Source organism: Stegostoma tigrinum, chromosome 1 (assembly GCF_030684315.1).
Source record: "Stegostoma tigrinum isolate sSteTig4 chromosome 1, sSteTig4.hap1, whole genome shotgun sequence".
In the NCBI taxonomy this organism is placed as follows: Eukaryota; Metazoa; Chordata; class Chondrichthyes; order Orectolobiformes; family Stegostomatidae; genus Stegostoma; species Stegostoma tigrinum.
The window spans coordinates 166,242,292-166,265,787 of NC_081354.1; the positions used below are offsets into that span (position 1 = coordinate 166,242,292).

Here is a 23,496-nt window from a genome sequence, read left to right on the forward strand (position 1 = left end):
AGTTTCTCATTCTGGTGGAACTTTTCAAACAGCAGTCCAGTATTGGGTTTTGTGCATCTCTGCTGAAGGCAAAGAAAATTGTAGGACAACATAACTTAAAATATATTTCCTTGTTTTTCTGAATCAGATTACACACTAATATTCAAACTAGGTTGCAGATTAATTATGAGCCTGATGTTTTGGCTAGCCAACAGGTGCATGACATTGTACTATCAGAAAATTGTAGGTTGATAAAATAATGGACTGGAAGAGATTACTAGTTTCAATTTAAGTGACAATGGATTCCATGAGCTGCACACATTTTCTTAGCTTTGGGATGTGAGACCTTTTAGAGGGCAAGAACATTACACACAAATCCTGGCATTATGCACGGCACAGACCTGGGGGTTCAGTGATCCTTGGTGATTCTAATTTACTTGCACCCTCCTCTCCAATGCTGTACACTTCATTCCCTTCAGCTTTGAGGACTACTGGCTGGTACGATAGCCTGCAAATCTGATACCCATCAAACGCTGAGGATTTGGAACCAACTCTCTATGAGAGCTGCCAACCTGTCCATGGTTGTCCAAGGTAGTCTGATGATTGCATGATTGAGGCAACTGGATCCTCAGAGTTTCTACTCTCCTGCAGATTCTGAGCACTGAACATGAATAATTCCCACATACCCATCTGCTACTCCTGTTCCTGTCTGTGCATTTGGATAAAGTCTCTAATTGATGACATCATGGGGTCCTATCCTGCCTGGGACTAAGTAGGTAACCTCTAACAGCCTGCGTTGATTTGGTCTGATTTGCTTTGTTGTTGTCATGTTTACCTAAGTGCAGTGAAAAGCTTCATTTTGTCTGCATGACAGACAGATCATAACATACAAAGATTATAGGGTGATTGAACAGAGCGAGGAATACAAAGTTACGGCTGCAAAGATGGTGCATGAAAAGCAAGGTCAACATTTGATTTGAAATTTGAAATGTCCATTTGGAAGTCTAATAACAGCAGGGAAGAAGCTGTCCTTGAACCTGTTGGTATGTGCATTTAAGCTTCTGTATCTTCTGCCTGGTGGAAGGGGTTGGAAGAGATTGTAACCATGGTGTGAGGGGTCTTTGATGATGTTCGCTGCCTTTCTGCATCAATGAGAGGTGTAGACAGAGTCAGTGGATGGATGTTTGGCTTGTGTCATGACTTGGGCTGTGTTCGCAACTTTCTATAGTGTCTTACAGTCCTGGGCAGACCAGTTGCCATACCAAGCCATAATGCATCCAGATAGAATTCTGTCTATGGTGCATCTATAAAAGTTGGTGAGAGTTCTTATGGATATGCCAAATTTCCCTAGCATCTATCTGCAAATAGGGCGGAGTGTTTCTTCCTCAGCCAGCTCAGGAGGTATTGCAGTGACATTCTCCCAAATTTTATATATCTGATCTTCTCACTGATGTGTAAATATCTGAGCTGGTGGGGGTGCAGGATGAAGAAATTAATGATTTTCTTGTCATATGTATTTTAAAATGAAAAAAACTGTAAAATACAGTGAAAAGCTTTGCCAAGGTTGTCACAATCCAGTGCCATTTTGAACAGTTCTAAGAATTAAAAAAAAGATATAGCTTAAAGAAAGCCTTTCAGTCCTGAATAACAAAGTGTGAAGCTGGATGAACACAGCAGGCCAAGCAGCATCTCAGCAGCACAAAAGCTGACGTCTAGGCCCGAAACATCAGCTTTTGTGCTCCGGAGATGCTGCTTGGCCTGCTGTGTTCATCCAGCTTCACACTTTGTTATCTTGGATTCTCCAGCATCTGCAGTTCCCATTATCACCCTTCAGTCCTGAGCCAGCATATCATCAATGATGCCTATGCTGCCATCACTCCTCCACCACCTCACTGCCATCTACACTGGACCCAACCAATGTTGAAGTCATCACTCTTAAGGTGCCATCTGTCAGGCCGATTCTCCTCCACTGCTGCCTGCACAGAGTCTAGTGTTGCGGGTTTCTTCTTCCAGTTTTCACCAACCTCGCAGTCACATCTATCGTCACTGGGCCCCCTCATCGAGGTCACTGTGTTGCCTTCCACCACTGCTTTGCCACTGCCAGCGCTACACCAACGTTGAAGTCGCCAACTGTCAGATGTTACCCTTTACCGCTGGGCCTACATTACTAATGTCGACTCTGCCGCTGTAGCAGCTGCTGATTCCATTACTAGGCCCAATGCACGCCCTAGAAAAGTAAGTAGGGGCTAACTCACGACCACCACGAGGTCTGCATCAGGCCCATTTGCTGCTGCCCATTAGGTCTGAGCTAGGCACTCTCAAGTCAGTGTTGATGTTTTTCGCCACTGCCGATGCCATCCCAACTGAGTACAAAAAAAAGGTAAAAATAAGAAAAAAGAAACATAAAACAAGAGTAGACAAGCCCTGGTTCAGGAGCCCTACTCCGCAACCAGCTTAATGATGGAATTGTGGCCTTGCCAATGCTTTCTAAAGGCCTCAGAACTCTCATCCTCAGAAATCAAGGAGGTGGCTTCTGGACGAGCAGACGTTTTCCATGCAAGGCTCTTGGCCATCACTCTGGCATCTGCAAAGCACAAGGGAGAGAAGGAGTCATGGCAAGTGGTTGAACATGGTGTAGGATGAATGACACTGCTAACAAGATATTGTCAGAGTTGCAGCAGATTAAACAGTGGTGCTGATTCAGATAGGACAATGAAGTCTCAGTATCATTGGTTCTAGTCTTCAACATGAAACAGGATTCTCTCCTTATTTGGGAAGAGGAGCCTGATGTTGAGCATCCCTTTAAACCTAACTCCTTCTCTTCTGTTTTGGGTTGCTTTCTCCTTGAATTAGAGAAGGGAGGTGTGAGTGAGTGTGCTTGAAGTATATAGCACAGTTGTTAATGCTGTGCAAATGGTTTAAAGGTGGTGAGGTTTCCTAGGTCAGTGAGTAGGCAGTGCTGGGGATACTCAGGGTTAGTAGTGTGTTTGGTGTGGGTTAGGGAAGATATTGCAGGCAATAACAACAGCAGGAGAGCATGAACCTTGGTGGTACCCGGGTGCAGTAACAGAGAAATAATGAGTGTGAGATAGCAGAGAGAAGAATGTGGCACTTTCCCTGGGAGAACAGAGAAAGTCATTGAATTTCTTTGTGGCACTGCTGGCTGCTCCTACGAACGATGGAGACAGGTGGCGAACTGACAAAAGGTTACCAGAGTCTAGTGTTGTGGGTTTCTTCTTCCAGTTTTCACCAGAACCTCCAAATTCTTATGTAGAATCATGATATCATTTCCCCATTCTCTTACATCTTCAGAATGACTGTCCATCATTGAGCAGGACAGCTGCAAAATACCAGTGCTGACCTGGGTGCACAGCAGTCTTTTACGTGTCACACAGGTACCAGGAATGCTGATCTTTCAGTAGAGAAACGGTGAGTAGCGATTTGTTCTGATAATGGCTTGTGGCATGATGGGGCTAGAATCAGGCAAGATGGCATTATAGGGGCAGTGTAGCTAGTTAATGAGGGATGTTTGATCAGATATGGCAAGAGATCAGGCTAGGCCTCATTAAGAGAAACACTGCGTAATTTGACAAAACTGATATTTAACCAAACAAAATAAGATTCAGTGTGATGATTTCTCCCTTCTTAACACACACAGTGTGGAAATACAAATCAAACTTAAAGCTATATAGGGTAATGTCCCCTTTAAAATCCTGCAAGTCCCTTCCCAACAACACAATGGGTGCCCAACATCCGAAGGACTGCTAACATTTAAGAAGGCAGCTCAGCAAGCCAGAATTCCCATATCCCATGAACAAATTAAACAAGACAGGAAATGAGGCTGACGTATTTTTTCAAGAAAAAGAATTCTTGTAATATGGGTATCATTGGTACAGCCAATAGTTATTTCTCATCTCAAAATGATGACTTCTGCAACTGCAAAAATCTGCACGATGAAAGTGCTTATGCAGAGATGTTGGGCAGGAAGGTCAGGAATGTTGGTCCAGTGACAATGAAAAGCCGCACTATAACTTCAAGTCAGGGTAGTGTATGATTAAGAGGAGTTCATCCAGCAGGTGGTGTTTTGATATATCAATTGCCCTTTGACCATTAATGCGGTCATGACTATGGGTCTGGGCGATGTTACTAAAGAAATCTCGATGATTTTCTGCCTTGCATCTTGCAAACAGTACATTGTGATGCTACGGTGTGCTGGTGGTGGATGGAATGGATGCTTAAACTGGTGGATAGGTTGCTGATCATAAAGCCACATTTACAGCACGGAGGAAAGAAATAAGAAAGTATTTTCATTTGGATCAGCGATAATGGGAACTGCAGATGCTGGAGAATCTGAGATAACAAAGTGTGGAGCTGGATGAACACAGCAGGCCAAGCAGCATCTTAGGAGTACAAAAGGTGACGTTTCGGGTTCTGAAGGGTCTAGGCTCGAAACGTCAGCTTTTGTGCTCCTAAGATGCTGCTAGATCTGCTGTGTTCATCCAGCTCTCCACTTTGTTATCATGGATTCTCCAGCATCTGCAATTCCCAATATCTCTCCACACTTTGTTAGCTATTTTCATTTGGAAATCAGTTGTCATTAAGGATTCTTGCTGCCTGGTTTTGTTTATTAGGTTCATTTTGATAAGGCAGTTATTCCAAAGCAAATTGGACTGATGTATGATACAGAATTCACCATTTTCAAGAAAACAGATCTTGGATTTATATAGCATCACTTTATGTTTCCCAAACACCTTAAATATCTTAAACATAGCCATTTTGCATACAAAAAGATCTCAGAAACATTAATGAGATGAATGAATTTCTAATCTGTTTGTGGTTCATGGAATTTTAAAAATCTGCACAATAATTACCTATCATTAATGTGCCGGTGCCAGCTCTTCAACTGGAACTTTCTACTGTAATCCAAAATTACATGTTTTCTTTTTTATCCTTTCATAGCAGAATCAGAGAAATGTACAGCATAGATGGAAGTTATGTGGCCAGTCATGTCATCACCAAATGACAAATTGCTACCTAGTCTCATTTCTGCTTTCCTGCTCTTGGTCCAAAACATTGAAGCTTATGGCATTTCATGTACATGTTGAAGTACTTTGTAAACTTTATGTCTTTACCACCCCTTCAGGTAGTGAGTTCCAGATTGCCACCAAAATACTTGAATTTTTTCTGAACCTCATAACTATTTAATATTTTTCTTTTGCAAAAACTGTATATGACTGATAGCTAAATAATTTTAAAAATTGAAACAACAGCAGATACTGGAAATCAGAAACACAAACAGAAATTGCTGCAAATGCTCAGTTCATCTGGCACCGTTCTGAGGAAGAGCCATTGGACCCGAAACATGAACTCTGATTTCTCTCCACACTTGCTGCCAGACCTGTTGAGCTTTTTGAGCAATTTCTGTTTTTACTGGAGCTAAATAATTTTCTTCAATGAATCAACCCCACCTAACCCAGAAACACACATGCTAACAACTGATCCAAGCATATGCTCAAACCTATTGTCTTTTGGTTTGATTGAACTGGGATTCTTATGCCTGTTTTCAAATTAATCCATGGTCTAGCCACTCACTAACTGTACAAACACCTCCAACAACCCTACAATTTATCTCTGCTCTTTTAGTTCTGATGTGGAGGTCTAGGTGTTGGACTGGGGTGGGCAAGATCAGAAGTCACACAACATCAGTTTATAGTCCAGCAAATTCCGTACCTATGAAGACAGCCTCAACCATGATCTTGGGTTCATGTTGCACTACATGTAACCCCGCCATACTGTTGAATATCTGTAAAATCTTCCTTACTGTTCTGTTTTGACACCATCACCCTGATTATTTATTATGATCTCTCTACCTTAATTCGTTTGTACAGCTTTGGATTACTCGTTACTTTGGTTAGACCATCGGCATGTTCTTGCATCTTTTTCTTGCACCTATCAGATTATTTCAGCCATTTGCTTTTTTTCCAACACAATCTTATTTTTAATTTTTTGTAGTTATCTCTTTGTCTCAATTAATCAGATCATAGGTCATCCCTTCACTTGTTGTTCAGCTGGTGACACTTGCTCTGTCTGACACTTTTGGCCACCTGCACAGCATTGTTATTCAGCCTGTTGACACTCCACCCACACCAATTGTATGATCTTTTGATCTGTCTGCCTATAAATTCTGTGCCTGTGTGCCTCTCTTCACTTCACCTGACGAAAGGAGCAGCGCTTCAAAAGATTGTGATTTCAAACAAACATGTTGGACTATTCCCTTATGTTGTGTGACTTCTGACCTTTTAATTCTGGTCTTTTAAACATTGCTGCACCAGTTGCCAAGGCCTCAAGAAGCCCCCTTCCCAAAGCGTTTTCCTCTCTTCATTACTTTCCTCTTTTAAAACAATTCTTAAATCTGCATTTTTGTTGAAACCTTTGGTTACTTGAGATAGTCTGTCTTTTTCAGTTCAGTATGATCTTACTATGTTGGAGATATTACATAAATGATAATGGGAACTGCAGATGCTGGAGAATCCAAGATAATAAAATGTGAGGCTGGATGAACACAGTAGGCCCAGCAGCATCTCAGGAGCACAAAATTGGGTGATTTGGGATAAAATTAGTCACTCTGTCTCACTGGCCCTGAACTGCCAACCACTTTCATCCTGAAAGTTGCAGCAACAACATACATGTAGGTGCCTTTTTGACATATCACAGTGCACGTTCTTTCATGAGCCATTCTCTTGCTAGCAAATACAATATGATACCAAATAATAGGACTTTGCAATGTCAGCAGAACAATTGCTCTGCAACAATAGTTTACGAGGAAGCATTGATATCGATACTGATGAAACTTAGATTTCGCTAAACTCCATCTATGAAGCAGCAGAATCATCAGGGAGAAGTTACAACAGGGACTGGTACAAGGACTGATCTGAGACCACTCAGTTGAGATGAAATCTATTATTGCAAAAAAAATCAAACCTACGTTATGTTCAATATAAGCCAAACAGCTGAAACACTGCATGACCTGACAGTAGTCAAATCAACCAAGCATATAAAAGAAATACTGTATAAACAAACACCAAACGACTTATGACAGGAGAGGAGTTGAAAGAGAAGTTGTTGAGCGTGAGGACGAGCTTGGCCAAGTAGAGGAGGGTGGTGGTGGTGGGGATGGTTCAGGTCTTTGCTCCAGGAAGAAGCAGAGAGCCCTAAGACCCTCCTGGTGGGGAATGGATGTGTAAAGGGATTGCACATCCATGGTAAAGAAGAGGTGGCTGGAGCCCGTAAACTGAAAGCTTTGAAACTGACGTAAAGCGTCAGATGAATCATGGATGTATGTGGGTAGGGATTGAACCGGAGGGAGAGGACTGAGTCTACGTAGGAAGAAATGAGTTCTGTGGGGCATGAGCAGGCTAAAACATTGGGTTTACCTGGACAATCCTGTTTGTGGATTTTTGGCAGGAGGTAGAAATGAGCTGTGTGGGGTTGGGGGACTATTAGCTTGGAAGCAGATGGGGGGAGATCACCGGATGAAATAAGATCCATAGCCGTAGTGGATACAATGGTCTGATGTGCCATGGTGGGGTCATGTTCCACATTCTTCCTCAACTGAGGATTCCCCAGCTCCGTTGTTGACAGGATCCACCTTATCCTCACCTACCATCCCAGCAGCATCCACATCCAGAAGATCATCAGATGCCATTTCTGCCACCTCCAGCAAGATGCCACCAGCAACCACATATTCCCCTCTACTCCCTTGTCTGCCTTCCACAGGGACTGTTCCCTCTGGGACACCCTGGTTCATACCTCCTTCACCCCCAACACCTCCCCACAGCCCTTCGGCACCTTCCCCTGTAATTGGCGAAGTGCAACACCTGCCCATTTACCTCCTCCCTCCCTAGCATCCAAGGACCCAAACATACCTTGCAGGTGAAGCAACACTTCACTTGCACTTCCAAGAATCAAGTCTACTGCATTTGCTGCTCACAATGTGGTCTCCTCTACATTGGGGAAATGAAGCGTAGACTTGGCGACTGCTTCACAGAACATCTACGTTCTGCTCGCAAGAAAGACCCTGAACTACCTGTTGCCTGCCACTTCAATGCACCACCTTGCTCCCTGGCCAATATCTCTATCTATGGCTTGCTACAGTGTTCCAGTGAAGCCCAGTGCAAGCTGGAGGAACAACATCTCATTTTCTACTTGGGTCCCTACAGCCCTCCGGACTCAATATTAAGTTCAATAATTTTAGGGCCTAATCTCCCACATGTCCCAGGGCCCACCCCACACACCAGGCCTTGTTACCACATAGCCTGCCACTACGCACCTCCTGTTGTTAGTCACTAACAGTCCCCATTAACAACTATTCAATCTCCCAGCCTGATCGTTAGTAACTCCTTTGTCTGTCCAACTGTCTTTCTCTCTCTTTGGGCTCTATCCTATCATTTACTCCCCACCCCACCCTCCTCCCTATTTTCTGCGTATAAACTGATGTTTTCCCAGCCATCATTGGTTCTGAGCGTCACTGGACCCGAAATGTTAACTCTGTTTTCTCCTCCACAGATGCTGCCAGACCTGCTGAGCTTTTCCAGCAACTTTGTTTTTGTTCCATCTTCCTAGGTGTCAGGTATGAGTCCAACCACTAGTGCGTTTGCCCCCGATATCATTTGATTCCAGTTTTGCTAGGGTTCCTTGATGCCACACTCGGTGAATGGAACCTTGATATCAAGGGCTGTCACTCTCACCTCATCTCTCAAATTCAGCTCTTTTGTCCATGTTTGAACCAAGGCTGTAATGAGATCAGGAACTGAGTGACTTTCTGTGGGTTGGCATACAGCAGCACGATAACTAATAACTCCAGTGGCTTTGCAACCCAGGTCTGAAAATAACAACACATAACAGTCGCTTCATTTGCCTCACTTGTGATAGAATCTGTCTTTCAAGGTATGGCCTGTTCAACCATCAGCAAAGGTGGACCATATGAAGACCACCCATTTAAATTGAACAGACTGCTGCATGTCCTACATCTTTCATACATGGATGGATGCTGATACACCTGGGTATTGAGGTGTTTTTATTTGGTTATATTTCTAAACATACTATCTGCTGAAGAAGTCTATTTCTTACACAAACTACACCATTGGAATTAAAAACAGGACTGGGCCACTTGGCCACTTGAACCTGCTTCACCTTTCAGTAGGATCATGGCTGATGCAATAGTACTTATATCCACGTTCCTGACTTTTCTCCACAACACTACTAATCAAGAATCTATCTGTTTCAGCCTTAAACATACACAAGGACTCTGTCCCCACAGCTCTCTCTGGCAAGGAGTTCCAAAGACTCTCAACTTTCTTAGAGAAGAAATCCCTCCTTATCTCAGTCTTAAATTTGTGCCCTTTAATTCTGAGACTGCTATCAATATTTAATTCCTATTGTTAGTGGAATACATTAACCTCATTTCTGTATTTTAATTCATACTAAGTGCAGATATTTGTGGAATTCATTGCCACGGAGTGCAGTGGAGGCTGGGACGTTGGATGCCTTCAAGACAGAGATCGACAAATTCTTGATCTCAGAAGGAATCAAGGGCTATGGGGAGAGTGCAGGGAAGTGGAGTTGAAATGCCCATCAGCCATGATTTAAATGGCGGAGTGGACTTGATGGGCCGAATGGCCTTACGTCCACTCCTATGTCTTATGGTCTTAAAAGGTTACACAGATAAATGCATGATAAGTCAAGGGCTGAAAATATTTTCATTTTATTACCCATAAAGAAAATTCCATGCAGAAATTAATTTCAGGTATAACACAGTGTGGAGCTGGAGGAACACAGCAGGCCAGGCAGCAACAAAGGAGTGGGAAAGTTGACATTTCAGATTGGCACCCTTCTTCAGAATGTTGTTTTTTTTTAAAAGTCATGCAAGTAAATATCAACGATAATGAAAGGAAGAGTGTAATTTTCAGGAACTTTCAAGGAGAGTTTCTCCCATAAGCTCGAGGGAGCTAGCTCGTGTGCTTGTCTATTGATTAGCATATCAGGTATGCACCATATACTCTCTCATGCTCTCTTGTGTTCACCAATAACAGAAGTACATGCTGCTTCCAGGACTTGTCAGTATTTCAGCCACCCTATGATATTAAGGCTCAGCTGTGCACCAATCAATGCTGGTCATGAATAGTTTTTACTGTACACATTCTGGAATGGAAACAATATTTAGCAGCTTCTGAGGGCACACAGGTGACATTGGTGACATTTAATTGCAAGTAGAAACTGATACTGCTGAATGTATTGCCACTTTATGCTGCCTGATCAACTGTTATTGTAACTGCAGCTACAAAAATCAGACAGCATGTGCATCCTGTCTAATTATACCATGTTAGATCTCTGTCTGAAGGATTGCTAATCTTTCGCTCATACCCAGCATGTGACAAGATGCCATTTTTCAATGAGGCAGCCTCACGTATTGGAATGTCTTCAAATAGTTCAGAATGTTAATTTTTGATGAACAACAGGATAAGCAAAGAAAACAAAAAGAACTGCATTTACGTTTAGGAACAAGCAGGCTGCTTGCCTTTTGAACAATAGCGTACATTTAACCAGTAAATGATTACTTAGTCAACTCAAATCTATTGGATTAAAGCAAAATACAGCAGATCCTGAAAATATGAAACAAACGCAGAAAATGCTGTAGAAACTTGGCAAGTCTGGCAGTACCTGTTGAGCAAGAAACCAATTAAACATTTTAATCCAATGACTCTTCTTCAGATCTCAGCGTTTCACATCCACTACAAAGGGTATTCAATTAAATCTTGTTTGGCTTGCTGCATCTGACTTTGCAGCGCTTTATCATAACTTGACATGATACTCTTCCTGTTCGATGTCCTCGTCCTGCTCCTTGGAAGACTAAATAAAAACTGATGGCATTGCAGATGCTGTAAATCAGGAACAAAAACAAAGCTGCTGAAAATGCTTAGCAGGTCTGGTAGAGTTAACATTTCGGGTTGGGTGACCCTTCCTCAGAACAGCTTCTCTCTCCCAGTTCCACAGTGTACATCACACCTCTTTGCCTCCATTGAATGTGCAAGGAACAACATGCAAGCATCAGAACATCATCTTCAGGAGGCCACTTGCCTGGTCCAATATAGCACTGGTAAACGACTGGGTTGCATTGTGTCTCCATGACCTCAATCAGGGGATTACATGTTGGACTCATCAGCCATGGTTGCAGAGGCTAGTACTTGTCTACCAGTAATCATCCTTGCAGTGCTTTCAGCCCTCGAAATGCAGCAGGAATACAAGAGGTCTGAAGGACACAAGCATCATGGCAGCTCCCAAGGTTCCTGCAGCAGACCTGTAAGATTTGAAACTCGATGATCACCGATGACATATATATTGACCAAATGGAACCGTTTTCTATTTATGAAGTCAGCTGCATTATGATATGGCACTCTCAATGCAACATATGTCTAGTCTACAGTGTCCTGCAGCTGGAAGAAGCCAGCTATTTTGGCAGAGCCTATTGCCTGGACAGCAGTAATGAACTCATTCCAAGGAAATGAGATTGAGCAGTGTGATCTGAAGCAAATTGCATCCATAACAGTTTTGATATATTTGTGGTTCAAGGACTGAGAGATCTTACACAGGTCCTGCTGTGGAACAATGGAAGTAGCAAGTTGCATAAAAGTCTGGTGTAGTTGTCACCTTAATTGCCACTTGGATAGGATGACTGCTCATTCCTTGAGATTGCAATCCTGCTGTAGCCATTGGCATAGTTTTGTGACAGTTTCCCAGGATATCCTCCATGTGTGCTGACACTGTGCCCTGCTTATTGAGAGAAAAAGGCTTTGAGGATAATAGACTCTGGGCCTCTTGTATCTTCTTTGAATCTTGAGGAGCTCATCAGCTGGAACTTTTTCCTGTGGAGGCTGTTTAGCAGCGACTAATGTTGCTGCTAGTCTAGGACTTGCTGGCATATTTGTTCCTCTTCTATTTCTCTGCACCTTCTTTGCACCACGGCCACCATAACAGCTGAGGAGAAGATGTCCTAGTGGTATTGTCACTGGACTGTTCATTGAGTGACCCAAATAATGTTCTGGGGACCTGGGTTTGAATCCTGCTGTGGCAGATGATGGAATCTGAATCCAAAAGATATCTGGAATTAAGAATCTAATGATGACCATGAATCCAGTGTCAATTGTCGGAAAAACCCATCAGGTTCACTAATGTCCTTTAGGGAAGGAAACTGCCATCCTTACCTGGTCTGGTCTACATCTGATTCTACTCCCACAGCAATGTAGTTGACTCTTAACTGCCCTCTGGACAATTAGGGAAGGGCAATAAATTCTTCCTTGCCAGTGGCGTCCTCATCTGTGAATAATAAAGGAAAAAAAATAACCTCTGCCATGTGGTTCCATTGGTCACTGTTTTAATGAACCTATGTGAGGAATATCAGGAACAGGACAGGTTCGTTGTGATATGAGTAATGACTTGATAGAGGATGACTGCCCTTTGACTTTGAGCCATGGCTATTTGGCTGAAATATATTCAGTGTGTTTGTTGCATAAGTTGCTGGCATATGCTGTAGAAGTGACACTGATGGAGCATGGTGCTGTAAAGCAATTTCTCCATCCCATTGACTGATAACTACTGACAACCACGACAAGCTGCCTGGCTTTGTGTGTGCACTCAAAGGCAAGGCAAGACATTAACTTTGTAAAGCCTTTTAAGTTCTTAATGAGGCAACAAAGCTCAAAAAGGCAAGACAAGGCGGATATGCTGCGAGAATCCAAGAAGATACAAACTGAGTAGTAGGCAGTTAAGGTACAAATGGAGAAAACCTGAGACACTTATGGGGTGGTAAAGATGGCATTTGTTTTTACCAAGCATACAGTGAGAGACCGATCAAATCAGTACAAATCAGAAATTGGCCAATGGCTTTCAGGCGATAAATATTACCCAGAACACTGAAAGAAATCTCTGCAGTAGGATCTTTTATGCCCACCAAGAAGGCAGATAAGGCCTTTATTGTATTACATATGAAAGATATCATTCTATTCCTGGACATCATGGTGGACAAATGGGGAATTCCTAACAAAGGTAAACAGGAAAGCCACACAGATTGACCAGGTAGTGAATTTTGACAGCAACCACCCTAACACACACAAATGAAGTTGCGTGAGGACATTATTTAAACGGGCAACAACATACTGCAGCAGCACAGAGCTACACCGAGAAGAAGAGCACCTCTTCCAGGTATTCAAAAACAATGGATTTCCAAAAAAACTGGGTCAGAAGATTATCACAAATGACACCAGAAAGATATTACATGCCCCAACACACTCATCACGTTACCTTACATCAGGAACACACCTGAACTGACCACAAGACTCCTACGACCACTGGGCACCAGGGTAGCACAGAAACCCACATCAACCCTTTGCCAACTGCTCTTGCAACCCAAAGGCCCACTACCCACTATCGACAGGACCAATGTCATAAACAAGATTCCCTGCAGAGACTGTGACAAAGACTACATTGGACAAACAGGAAGGAAATTAACCACAAGGGTATGCGAACATCAATTGGCAACCAAAAGATACCACCAATACTCACTCATCTCTATCCACATGGATAAGGAGAACCACTAGTTTGATTGGGATAACACCAGGATCCCAGGACAAGTAAAACAGTGACAAGCACAGGAATTCCTAGAAGTCTGATACTGTACTAAGTAAGCCATCAATAAACACATCAAGCTCGACCCCATATACACTCCGTTCCGAAGGAAAACCAGAAGTGAGGTAATCCAGCCCAACGGACACTAGAGTTCAAATAACAGGCGGGAAAACACAACAGCGCTTCATCAGAGGCTGCACTGATGATGTTACCCAGCAGGGTAATGAAACATCTGCTGAACAATGAACCAGCTCAGCGGGCCAACCAACAACAAGGAAGATATCACCTCTGACACTCTCATACCCTCTTGATATAGCATGCAGATACCAGTCTAGACTGTATGTTTAAGTTTCTGGAGTGGGATCTGACTCCACAGCCTTCTAAATGTGCCACCACTAAGTCAAGGTTGCTTCTGAACAAAGAGATCTAGGTTACTTTTTTACTTAGTCCAGCATGATCCTTAAGTGGTTGACAGTTTTGCCTGAGGATAACGAGGCTCAGTATTATTGACCCGATCAAGCCAGACTTTAGAATTTAGAGGAATTTGAGATCAGGGGAACTGCAGATGCTGGAGAATCCAAGATAACAAAGTGTGGAGCTGGATGAACACAGCAGGCCAAGCAGCATCTTAGGAGCACAAAAGATGATGTTTCCGGCCTAGACCCTTCATCAGAAGGCCCGAAACGTGGGTTTTTGTGCTCCTAAGATGCTGCTTGGCCTGCTGTGTTCATTCAGCTTCACACTTTGTTATCTCTCAATTCAGAGGAATTATCCAGCACAGTTCATTGTTCATTTCAGTTCATTGCTCTGCATCTTGAGGAAGGTTCCCACATTACAGTGTTACTATTTCAGAAGCATTTTGGAATACATGAGACAATTAGAAGTGCTATATCAGACCTTCTTTCTTTGGTTCAAAGTCTCAGTGACTGGCATTAGGAGAACAGTAGTTGTTCTAAATGAGGTTGTTTTAAATGAACAAAGAGACCTAGGGGTGCAGGTGCATAGTTCTTTGAAAGTGGAGTTGCATGTAGACAGGGTGGTGAAGAAGGCTTTTGACAGGCTTAGCTTCGTTGGTCACAACATTGAACATGGGAGTTGGGCTGTCATGTTGCGGCTGTACAAGACATCATGAGGCCGCTTTTAGAAAAATGCACATAATTCTGGTCGTCCTTCTAAAGGAAAGATATTGTGAAACTGGAAAGGGTGCAGGAATGATTACAAGCAGGTTTCCAGGACTGGGAAACAGGGAGAGACTGAATAGGTTGGGACTTATTTTTCCTGGAGCACTGGAGGCTGAGGGGTGACTTCACAGACGTTTATAAAATAAGGACGACCATGTTCAGGGTGAATAGCCAAGGTCTTTTTTCAAGTGTAGGAGAGTCGAAAAGTAAAGTGTAAAGTGTGAAGTGATTTATTTTGGAAGGTCGAATTTGAATGCAGAATACAGGGTTAATAGCAAGATTCTTGGAAGTGTGGATGAACAGAGGGATCTTGGGGTCCACATCCATAGATCCCTCAAAGTTGCTACCCAAATTGATAGTGTTTAAAGAAGGTGTATGGTGTGTTGGCTTTCATTGGCAGGGGAATTGAGTTTAAGAGCCATGAGTTTATGCTGCAGCTCTATAAAACCTTGGTTAGACTACACATGGAATATTGTGTTCAGTTCTGATCACCTCATTTTAGGAAAGATATGGAAGCTTTAGAGAGGGTGCAGAGGAGATTTAGATTAGATTAGATTCCCTACAGTGCGGAAACAGGTCCTTCAGCCCAACAAGTCCACACCGCCCCTTGAAGCATCCCACCCAGACCCATCCCCCTATAACCCACACACCCCTAAACATTACAGGCAATTTAGCATGGCCAATCCACCGAGACTGCACATCTTTGGACTGTGGGAGGAAACCAGAGCACCCAGAGGAAATCCATGCAGACACAGGGAGAATGTGCAAACTCCACACAGACAGTCACCCGAGGCTGGAATCAAACCCGGGTCCCTGGCGCTGTGAGACTGCAGTGCTAACCACTGAGCCACGGTACCAGGATGTTGCCTGGCCTGGAGGGCAGGTCTTTTGAGGAAAGATTGAGGGAGCTAGGGCTTTTTTCATAGGAGCAAAGAAGGATGAGAGGTGACTTGTTTGAGGTGTACAAGATGATGAGAGGCTTAGATAGATTGGATAGTCAGAGACTTTTTCTCAAGGCGGAAATGACTATAATGAGTGGACATAATTTTAAAGTGATTAGAGGAACGTATGGGGGAGATATCAGAGGTAGGTTCTTCACACAGAGAGTGGTGGGTGTGTGGAATGCACTGCTGGCAGTGGAGGACAGTAAAATGTAGGGTATACAGGGTTGTTTGTGATCTTAGTAGGATAATAGGTCAGCACAACATCGTGGGCCAAAGGGCGTGTACTGTTCTATGTTTTGGAGGCCACAGATTTAGGTGGAGAGGGAAAGATTCAAAAGGACCTGATGGCTATTATTTTCATGGAGTGGTTGATCCATGAGCTGCCAGAGGAATTGGTGGAGGTAGGTGCAATTACAACATTCAAGAGGCATCTGGGTGAGTATATGAATAAGAAGGGTTTAGAGGGATGTGGTCCAAATGCTGGCAAATGGGACTAGGTCAGATTGAGCTCTGGTCGGGATGGACGATTTGGACTGAAGGGTCTGTTTCTGTGCTGGAGGACTCATCTCATAGGAGATGCATTTGGATTCACAATAAATGTGGATGAGCAAGGCTATGTGAATAACCTGAACTCTTGCATCTTGAAAATGCTACAGTTTCCCAATGCATCATCCACTTTTTATCTTCAAAGAAAACACAAGGAAAAAGAAGGAAAAGGAAATCATCATTAAATAATTTCCTGGATGGTTTCTCCAATTCTCTTAATTTCCTGTTACTTCCATATCAGTGATAATAAGTTCTGAAGGTGTACCAGAATCTTCATTTTAAGAAAAATGTTCTTTGATATTTTTATACAGCATTAATATTTTAATCATATCTGACATCTTTAACAAGATGATGTACTTTACATCATTGTCTGGTTTTGGGATAAAGAAGTTTCACTGTTTTTTAGGAGGCTTCATCATTATTAGAACTAAATTTAAAAAATGCAGATTGTACTCACTTGAAATTCTGATCAACACAGTGGAAATTACCTGAAAATTTTGACTTCTTTGTATTGTGTGCACACAGTGAATGTGATAGTTTTGTAGCAACATTCCTAATATTTGTGGGTTAGTCATAACATGTGTCCTGTAGCGTTATGATTTAGAATCGTAAAACAGACAACCAGGAACTTGAAATTTAGGTAAAATATTGTAATTTAAAATGGAGACATGATTTTTTTGAAAAGAAGAATTTAAGTCCTGATACATACAAAATATAGTTTACAACTGCAGTACGTATAACCGTCTTGAGTCCACACAGATATGATCTTGTGAAAGGAGGCTTTTCGTATCTCGGATCAGATTCGCGTGTGCTGCACACATCTCACAGTGACAACTGCTAGCCCATGTCTAGTTTCATTTTATGGAGTTTTCGGTGAAGATCCACTCCTCCCATTCTTGACAAGTAGCCTGTTTCATTTACAGCATTTAGCTGGCCCTCCTTATATATTTTTTTAAAACTGCATTGTCCCTAAAGACAGTTTTAGCTCGCTCCGGAGAGGTTTTGTTTTGGTTCCCCACCAAACTATATTTCGGGCCTTGCCCTCCCCTGCAGCCTCCTCCTCCTCTCCGTCTGACTGAGTAATGAGCTATGATATGGTTGGACAGTTTCCAACAACAGTTGCTTCTGATTGGCCTCTTTCAGGCAATCGTACACAGTGATTGGTTTCATGCCCCCCCCCCCTCCGCTGCATATTTTTATTAATCGCAAGTAAATTTTGGTATAAAACTGAAGGTGGGCGATGCAAGGTTTGTTTCTGCGTTTCGTCTTTCTCTTTTTGTGTGTGTCTGTGTTCATGAGAGAGATTTGTAGCTAGTAAGCGAGGAACAGCTGTGTTTCTTTTGGGAATGTGGAAGGGAGGAGGGGTGAAGAGAAAGGCTTATTTGTTTCACTGGTTTGGAGATGGGTGGATTTATTTTGTTCTTTTGAACAGCTTTTGGGTGGGGTTGCTAAAGCTTGCTGGCCTATTTTGGTTCTGCTGTGTAGGGAATGAGAGGATGTAGGTGTTGGCTTGTGTTTCATTTTTTAAAAAAGAACAAGGCCCAAGAGCCTTGTGTTCCCAGCTTAGTGTATGTGCGTGTTTGTGAAGAGGGTGTCTAGTTTTAGTCTGCAAGTTAAAAGTCAGCAGTATCGTGTAACCGGGCAGTATTTTTTTCATTTTGTCCGGTGGTGAATACTGCCTTATCTTCGAGTTTAACCTAATGGGATGCTTTTTAGGCTGGACGATTTAGGTGTGTGTATGTATCAGCGAGAGCGACGTTTCAACAGAATGCTCCACTACGCATAACTTGTCTGAGTTTGATGCGGTACGGTGATTGTTCGGAAGAAATTTTTAACTGAGATTTCCCTATCATTGGCAGGTTAACACTAATATTGCAGAATTGATTTTTTTGTGGGAGTTAACTTCAGTTTAAATTGTTTTTATGTTCAGTGCTGTATTGAATTATGCAGATTATTTATTTCCCTAATCAAATCAAATTATACATGCTATATTTTTGATGTATTGAACATATACTTTATTTATACATGTACATAATTTCTGATACACTCCATTAGGAATGACGTCGGACATATACTGTGAAACGGAACGAATCCAATTCAACTGTTAAAGGCAAAGCTACCACATGGCTTTTTTTTAAAAATTAAGGTTTCTGTTCTGGAGTCACAATTAGAAACCCATTCTTCTGTGTTGGATTCTAAATAAATTCCAGTAGTAAGTCAGTGGACTGAATTTGAGTTTAGTCTTTCCAGAGGGATTTGTATTGAGGTAACAGAATGCAGTGCTGACATGCAGGCTTTTTTGTTTGATAACCCTGGTGTTTAAATCTGCTTAATCCCAACCTATTCTAATTGTACATTATTCAATATAAACTGTGTCATAGTTCCTTTTAGGTGCCTTTTTTGACCTTTTTGTAATACGGAAGCACAGTCATTGCTTAAATTTGAATTCTGCTGATTCTGCTTTTGTTTAGGTATCATAAATCTCCCATTTGGCATGCTATCAAGTTTCCTTTTGACCTAATATATATAATTCATTGAGATTTCCCATTGTGTAAAAATGGACAAGTAATGTCCCTGTCATGTACTCCTTCAGTAATTGTATCTGGAAGTTTGAAGATTGCTGACTTTCTAGTGAATCTGTTGATTTGGATGATAAGGCAGGAAGGAAATGCAGATGTTTAAATTAAGTCTGTCTTTCCAGTTGACACATAAAATCAAGGTCTTCCATTAAACTTTGTGTAGTACTATATTTACAAGCAATTTTTTGCAAGTAATCAAGAAGACACTCTTTAAAGGTATTATTTGATAGAAGGAAAAATCAGTATGATTTTGGAATGTATTTGTGCAATTCCAGAAAGTATAGGTTTGACAGATTGGTTTCAGGCTTTTCAAAGCTGTGATATATGCCAGTGTAAATTCCCCAAATTGCATCTGCCCAGCAAGGGAGTCAGTTTCTTAAACTTACTTGTGTAAAATGGTTTTGAAATAAATAAGTATCTTGGGAGTACTTGTCTAACTTAATTCACATTTGGGAGCAAAGCTTGTGTTGTTTAATAATATGCAGTAAATTGATTGTACTTTTCAGATTCCACTTTGTCGAAGAACAAGTACATTGCTTAATAAACAAATGTGCTTCATGTGGAAATGGCACCCCATTAATTAAATTGGCTTGCTCAACTGCTGTGCTGACACTTTTTTTTTCTGTAAATATCATGTCAACAAGTCCTCTTTTATATATCATGTAAACTTCAGTCAGAAATGAGCCAAGTTAGGATTGATGCTAGAACAAGCATGTTGTTCATATGATTTTTGTCAAGTTAAGACAGCAATATGTTGTATCTAGTTCAAAATCAGAAATGTATAGGAATCTCCAGATCTGCAAATTTCATGAAAAGAAGCCAACGTGACACGTAGGTTCCTTGGATAATGTGGAAATAGCTAAGGATGAGTTGTGAGCGCATGGAATATTTTACCAGTGGTAGTCGTGGAAGTGGAGTCATTAGTGACATTTAAGCGACTGCTGGACATGCACTTGGACAGCAGTGAATTGAGGGGAATCTGGTTTAGGTTATCTTATTTTTGGATTAGGATTATTCCATGGCACAACATCGTGGGCTGAAGGGCCTGTACTGTGCAGTACTTTTCTATGTTCTATGATGACGTAAACTGAATTTTCAAAAATAGATGCAACACTAAGATTTTCCAACAATCCAAAGTCGCGTTCAACACGACCATTAGAATGTTGAGCTGTATTGCTGTTACTTGGTGAACACTGTGTAATGAAACAAATGATGTATTAGTCAGACTAAACCTCGAATCCTACTTTTAGTATCACTCATCAAAGCACAAGAGGGATTTTTAGTGCTAAAGGCAATAGATAAGAGTCACCATAATGGTTTATAGGCTTTTAGTTATGGGAGAAAATAAATTATATTCAACCATGCAAGTGGGTTTGAGAAGTAGCCTTGTAGAGGTAAATTGGATTGTTAAGGAAAAGGAAAGGGTGACTCTCTAGAGTGTTTGTTTGTTTTTCAAAATTGAGCTGTCTGAAAAAAAGATGAAGAGATACTGGTTCAATGCAGCAAGAATTAAGTTTAAAATTGGAAGCAGGAGTGATCAATGAATTGAATTAGACTGTCAGATCGCTTTGTGGTGGTAAAGCAATCTTCGAAAGAACTAGATGTTGTTATGGGAGGGCTTGAGGATTTTTCCCCCTGTGAGGCTGGGTTCAAATGGATTTCGAGAGCTTCCCCACCCACTGTTATCTGTGAACTGTAGTTAATGTCAAGAGATCAGCTTAAAGGGACAGAACAAATTAAACATGTGAAGCATGACACATTGAGCATGAAGTCTGGAAATATTCCTGCCTTTATTAAATAGTTCAACTGATGTGACAGTTTAGTTGCATTTGCTCACTGAGCTGGAAGGTTAGTTTTCAGACGTTTTGTCACCATTCTAGGTAACATCAGTGAGCCTCCAATGAAGTGCTGGTGTTAGTCCCGCTTTCTATTTTATCTGTTTTAGGTTTCCTTGGGTTGGTGACGTAAATACCCGGTGATAGTAGAGTGAACAGTCAATGGGGAACTTCAAACCAGCGTCTACAGAAAAACAACACATACGGACTAAATACTGAATTACAGGAGCAACCATCCCAACACCCACAAATGAAGCTGCATTAGAACATTATTTCAATGAGCCACCAAACACTGCAGCACAGAAGAACTACAAAGAGCAGAAGAAAATCACCTATACAGCATATTCAAAAAGAATGAACACAGTCTGCCGATTTTTCTCAGCAACAAACCAAAAGAAACAGGCCCAGAAACCCTAGCCACTCTCCCCTACATCAAAGACATTTCCGAAATGACTGCCAGACTACTCTGACCACTTGGCATCAGGGTAGCCCACCAACACACTAAAACAGCAGCTAATGAACTTAAAAGACCCTATACAAACAACAAGCAAAACGAACGTCATCTACAAAATACCTTGCAAGAACAGTGACATGCGTTACATTAGACAAACAGGCAGAAAGCTAGCCACCAGGATACATGAACAGCAACTAGCCACAAAATGACATGACCCACTATCACTCGTATCCTTACATACAGATGAGGAAGGACACCACTTTGGGACAAATCATCCATCCTAGGATAAGACAAACAGAGTCACGCACGAGAATTCCCAGGAGCATGGCATTCCAACCGGAATTCCATCAACAAACACATTGATTTGGAGCCCATCTACCATCCCCTGAGAAAAAGAACAGGAAATGACATCACCAACCCAAGGAAACCTAAACAGATAAATAGAAAGCGGGACATAACACCAGCGCTTCATCGGAGGCTCAATGATGTTACCTCAAATGGTGATGAAACGTCTGAAAACTAACCTTCCAGCTCAGCGAGCAAACTCACATCCAGAAACTCAACCTGAGCTACAAATCTTCTCAAAACTTGCGAGTTTAGTCGCAAGATAATTATTTTGCAGTTTTCACTTTTTTAAAGGATTTTATTTTCAAGACTACAGTAATAAAAAGCATTGAAAACTAATGACTGACATATTTGTAGATTTGTTTTTCATCAGATTGAATTGGTGAAATTTGGGTTGTTTCTGTTATGTTGATGTTTAGTGTTAGTTTTGCCGACTGAGCATTTGAGGAGGAGGAGGAGGAGAAGAAGAGAGACTGAAAATGTGCATGACCAACTGTTTGGATTTCCAGAAGGTCTTTGGAATGTGAAACTTAGCTGTTAATTAAGCCTAAGGCCCATGGTGTTAGGGGCATGGCCCTGGCCTGGATAGAAAATTGGCTGACTGGCAGAAGACAGCAGGGATAAAGAGGCCTTTTTCAGGATACTAGTGAAGTTCTGTGGGGTTTGGTGTTGGGACCACAACTGTTCACATTTATACATTAATGATCTGGGTGAAGGAACTGAAGGCCTTGTCACTAAGTTTTCAGATGAGACAAAAGTGGAGGAACAAGTAGTGTTGAAGCAGTGGGGAAGCTGCAAAGGACTTGGACAAGCTAGCAGTGTATTCCATGTGCCACTTCGTGACCTACAACGTGTAAAGCATGAGGTTGCACACTTTGGGATGAATAGAGGCATAGAATATCTTCCAAATGTGGAAAAGCTTCGGAAATCTAAAGCACTTGGGACTTGGAAATCCTTGTTCAGGAATCTTAAGGTTAACATGAGGGTTTGGTTGGCAATTGGGAAGGCAAATGCAAATTCCTTTCAAGAGGGGTAGAATACACGTGCAGAGGTGTATAGCTGAGGCTCTGATCAGGCCACTTTTGGAATAGTTAAGAGCAGTTTTGGCTCTATATATCTAAGGAAGTATGAGCTGACATTGGAGGATAACCAGAGGAAGTTTACAGGAATTACCTTGGGAATGAAGGGCTTGTTATAGGAGGAGCTGAGGACTCTGAATATGTACTGGCTGGAGTTTAGAAGGATGAGTGGGAGATCTGATTGGAACTTGGACAATGCTGAGATGCCTGGAGAGTGTGGATGTGGAGAAGGTGTTTGTGCCAGCAGATGTGACCAGGATCCCAGGGCACAGCCTTGGGGCCAAGGCATGAATTTTTACACTGAGATGAGGGGGACTTTCTTCAGGCAGAGGGTGGTAAACTAATTGAACTGCAGACCGCAGAAGGCTGCGAAGGCCAATTCATTGAGTGTCTGTAAGGCAGCAATAGCTTTTTGATTAGTGAGGGGATCATGGGTTATGGGGAGAAGGCAGGAGAATGGCACTGAGAAACACTGGGGCCATGATGGGCCTAATTCTGCTCTCATGGTCTTACTTGTGTGTATGTCCCTCAATGATCTGATGTATTCATATCATTTATATTATGCTTGCATCATTTGCAAGGTCTATTAACTGAACTGACGCAGAAAACGCAATGTGATATCTCTTAAGGTAGAATTCTCCAAATTTTGTCTGAGTCTGCAAAATGAGAGATTTTGTTTGATTTGGTATAATCTCTTGATTTTTATAGAAACCTGCATGGGAGTAAAGATATAGTTAGGAAACTGCAATTGACTTCGTAGGCTACGAAATATTAATTGTATTGTGTATTTCACGTGTTACAATTTTCATCCAATGAAAATATTTTAATTTACGGCCTTTTACTTTTTTGCCTTGTGGTAAATGACCAGGGTTTT

The 23,496-nt window shown here is 41.8% G+C and overlaps 1 protein-coding gene across 7 annotated transcripts in view; it reads left to right on the top strand.

Annotated features, from left to right (window-relative positions):
- Positions 1 to 23,496, top strand: part of ctbp1 (C-terminal binding protein 1) — a 341,145-nt gene that overhangs the window by 70,745 nt on the left and 246,904 nt on the right. Inside the window, exon 1 of one of the 7 annotated variants that reach the window (XM_048532476.2) lies at positions 17,478 to 17,577. The exons of 4 other annotated variants lie outside the window; for them this stretch is intronic. Coding sequence is in view for 2 of the 3 variants with exons in the window: in XM_048532530.2 (XP_048388487.1) it covers positions 17,571 to 17,577 (7 nt within the window). In the remaining variant the exon portion in view is untranslated. Of the gene's footprint in view, positions 1 to 17,477; positions 17,578 to 18,115; positions 18,136 to 23,496 lie in introns of those variants that run through there. 2 more of the 7 variants (XM_048532530.2, XM_048532465.2) reach the window with 2 other exon arrangements.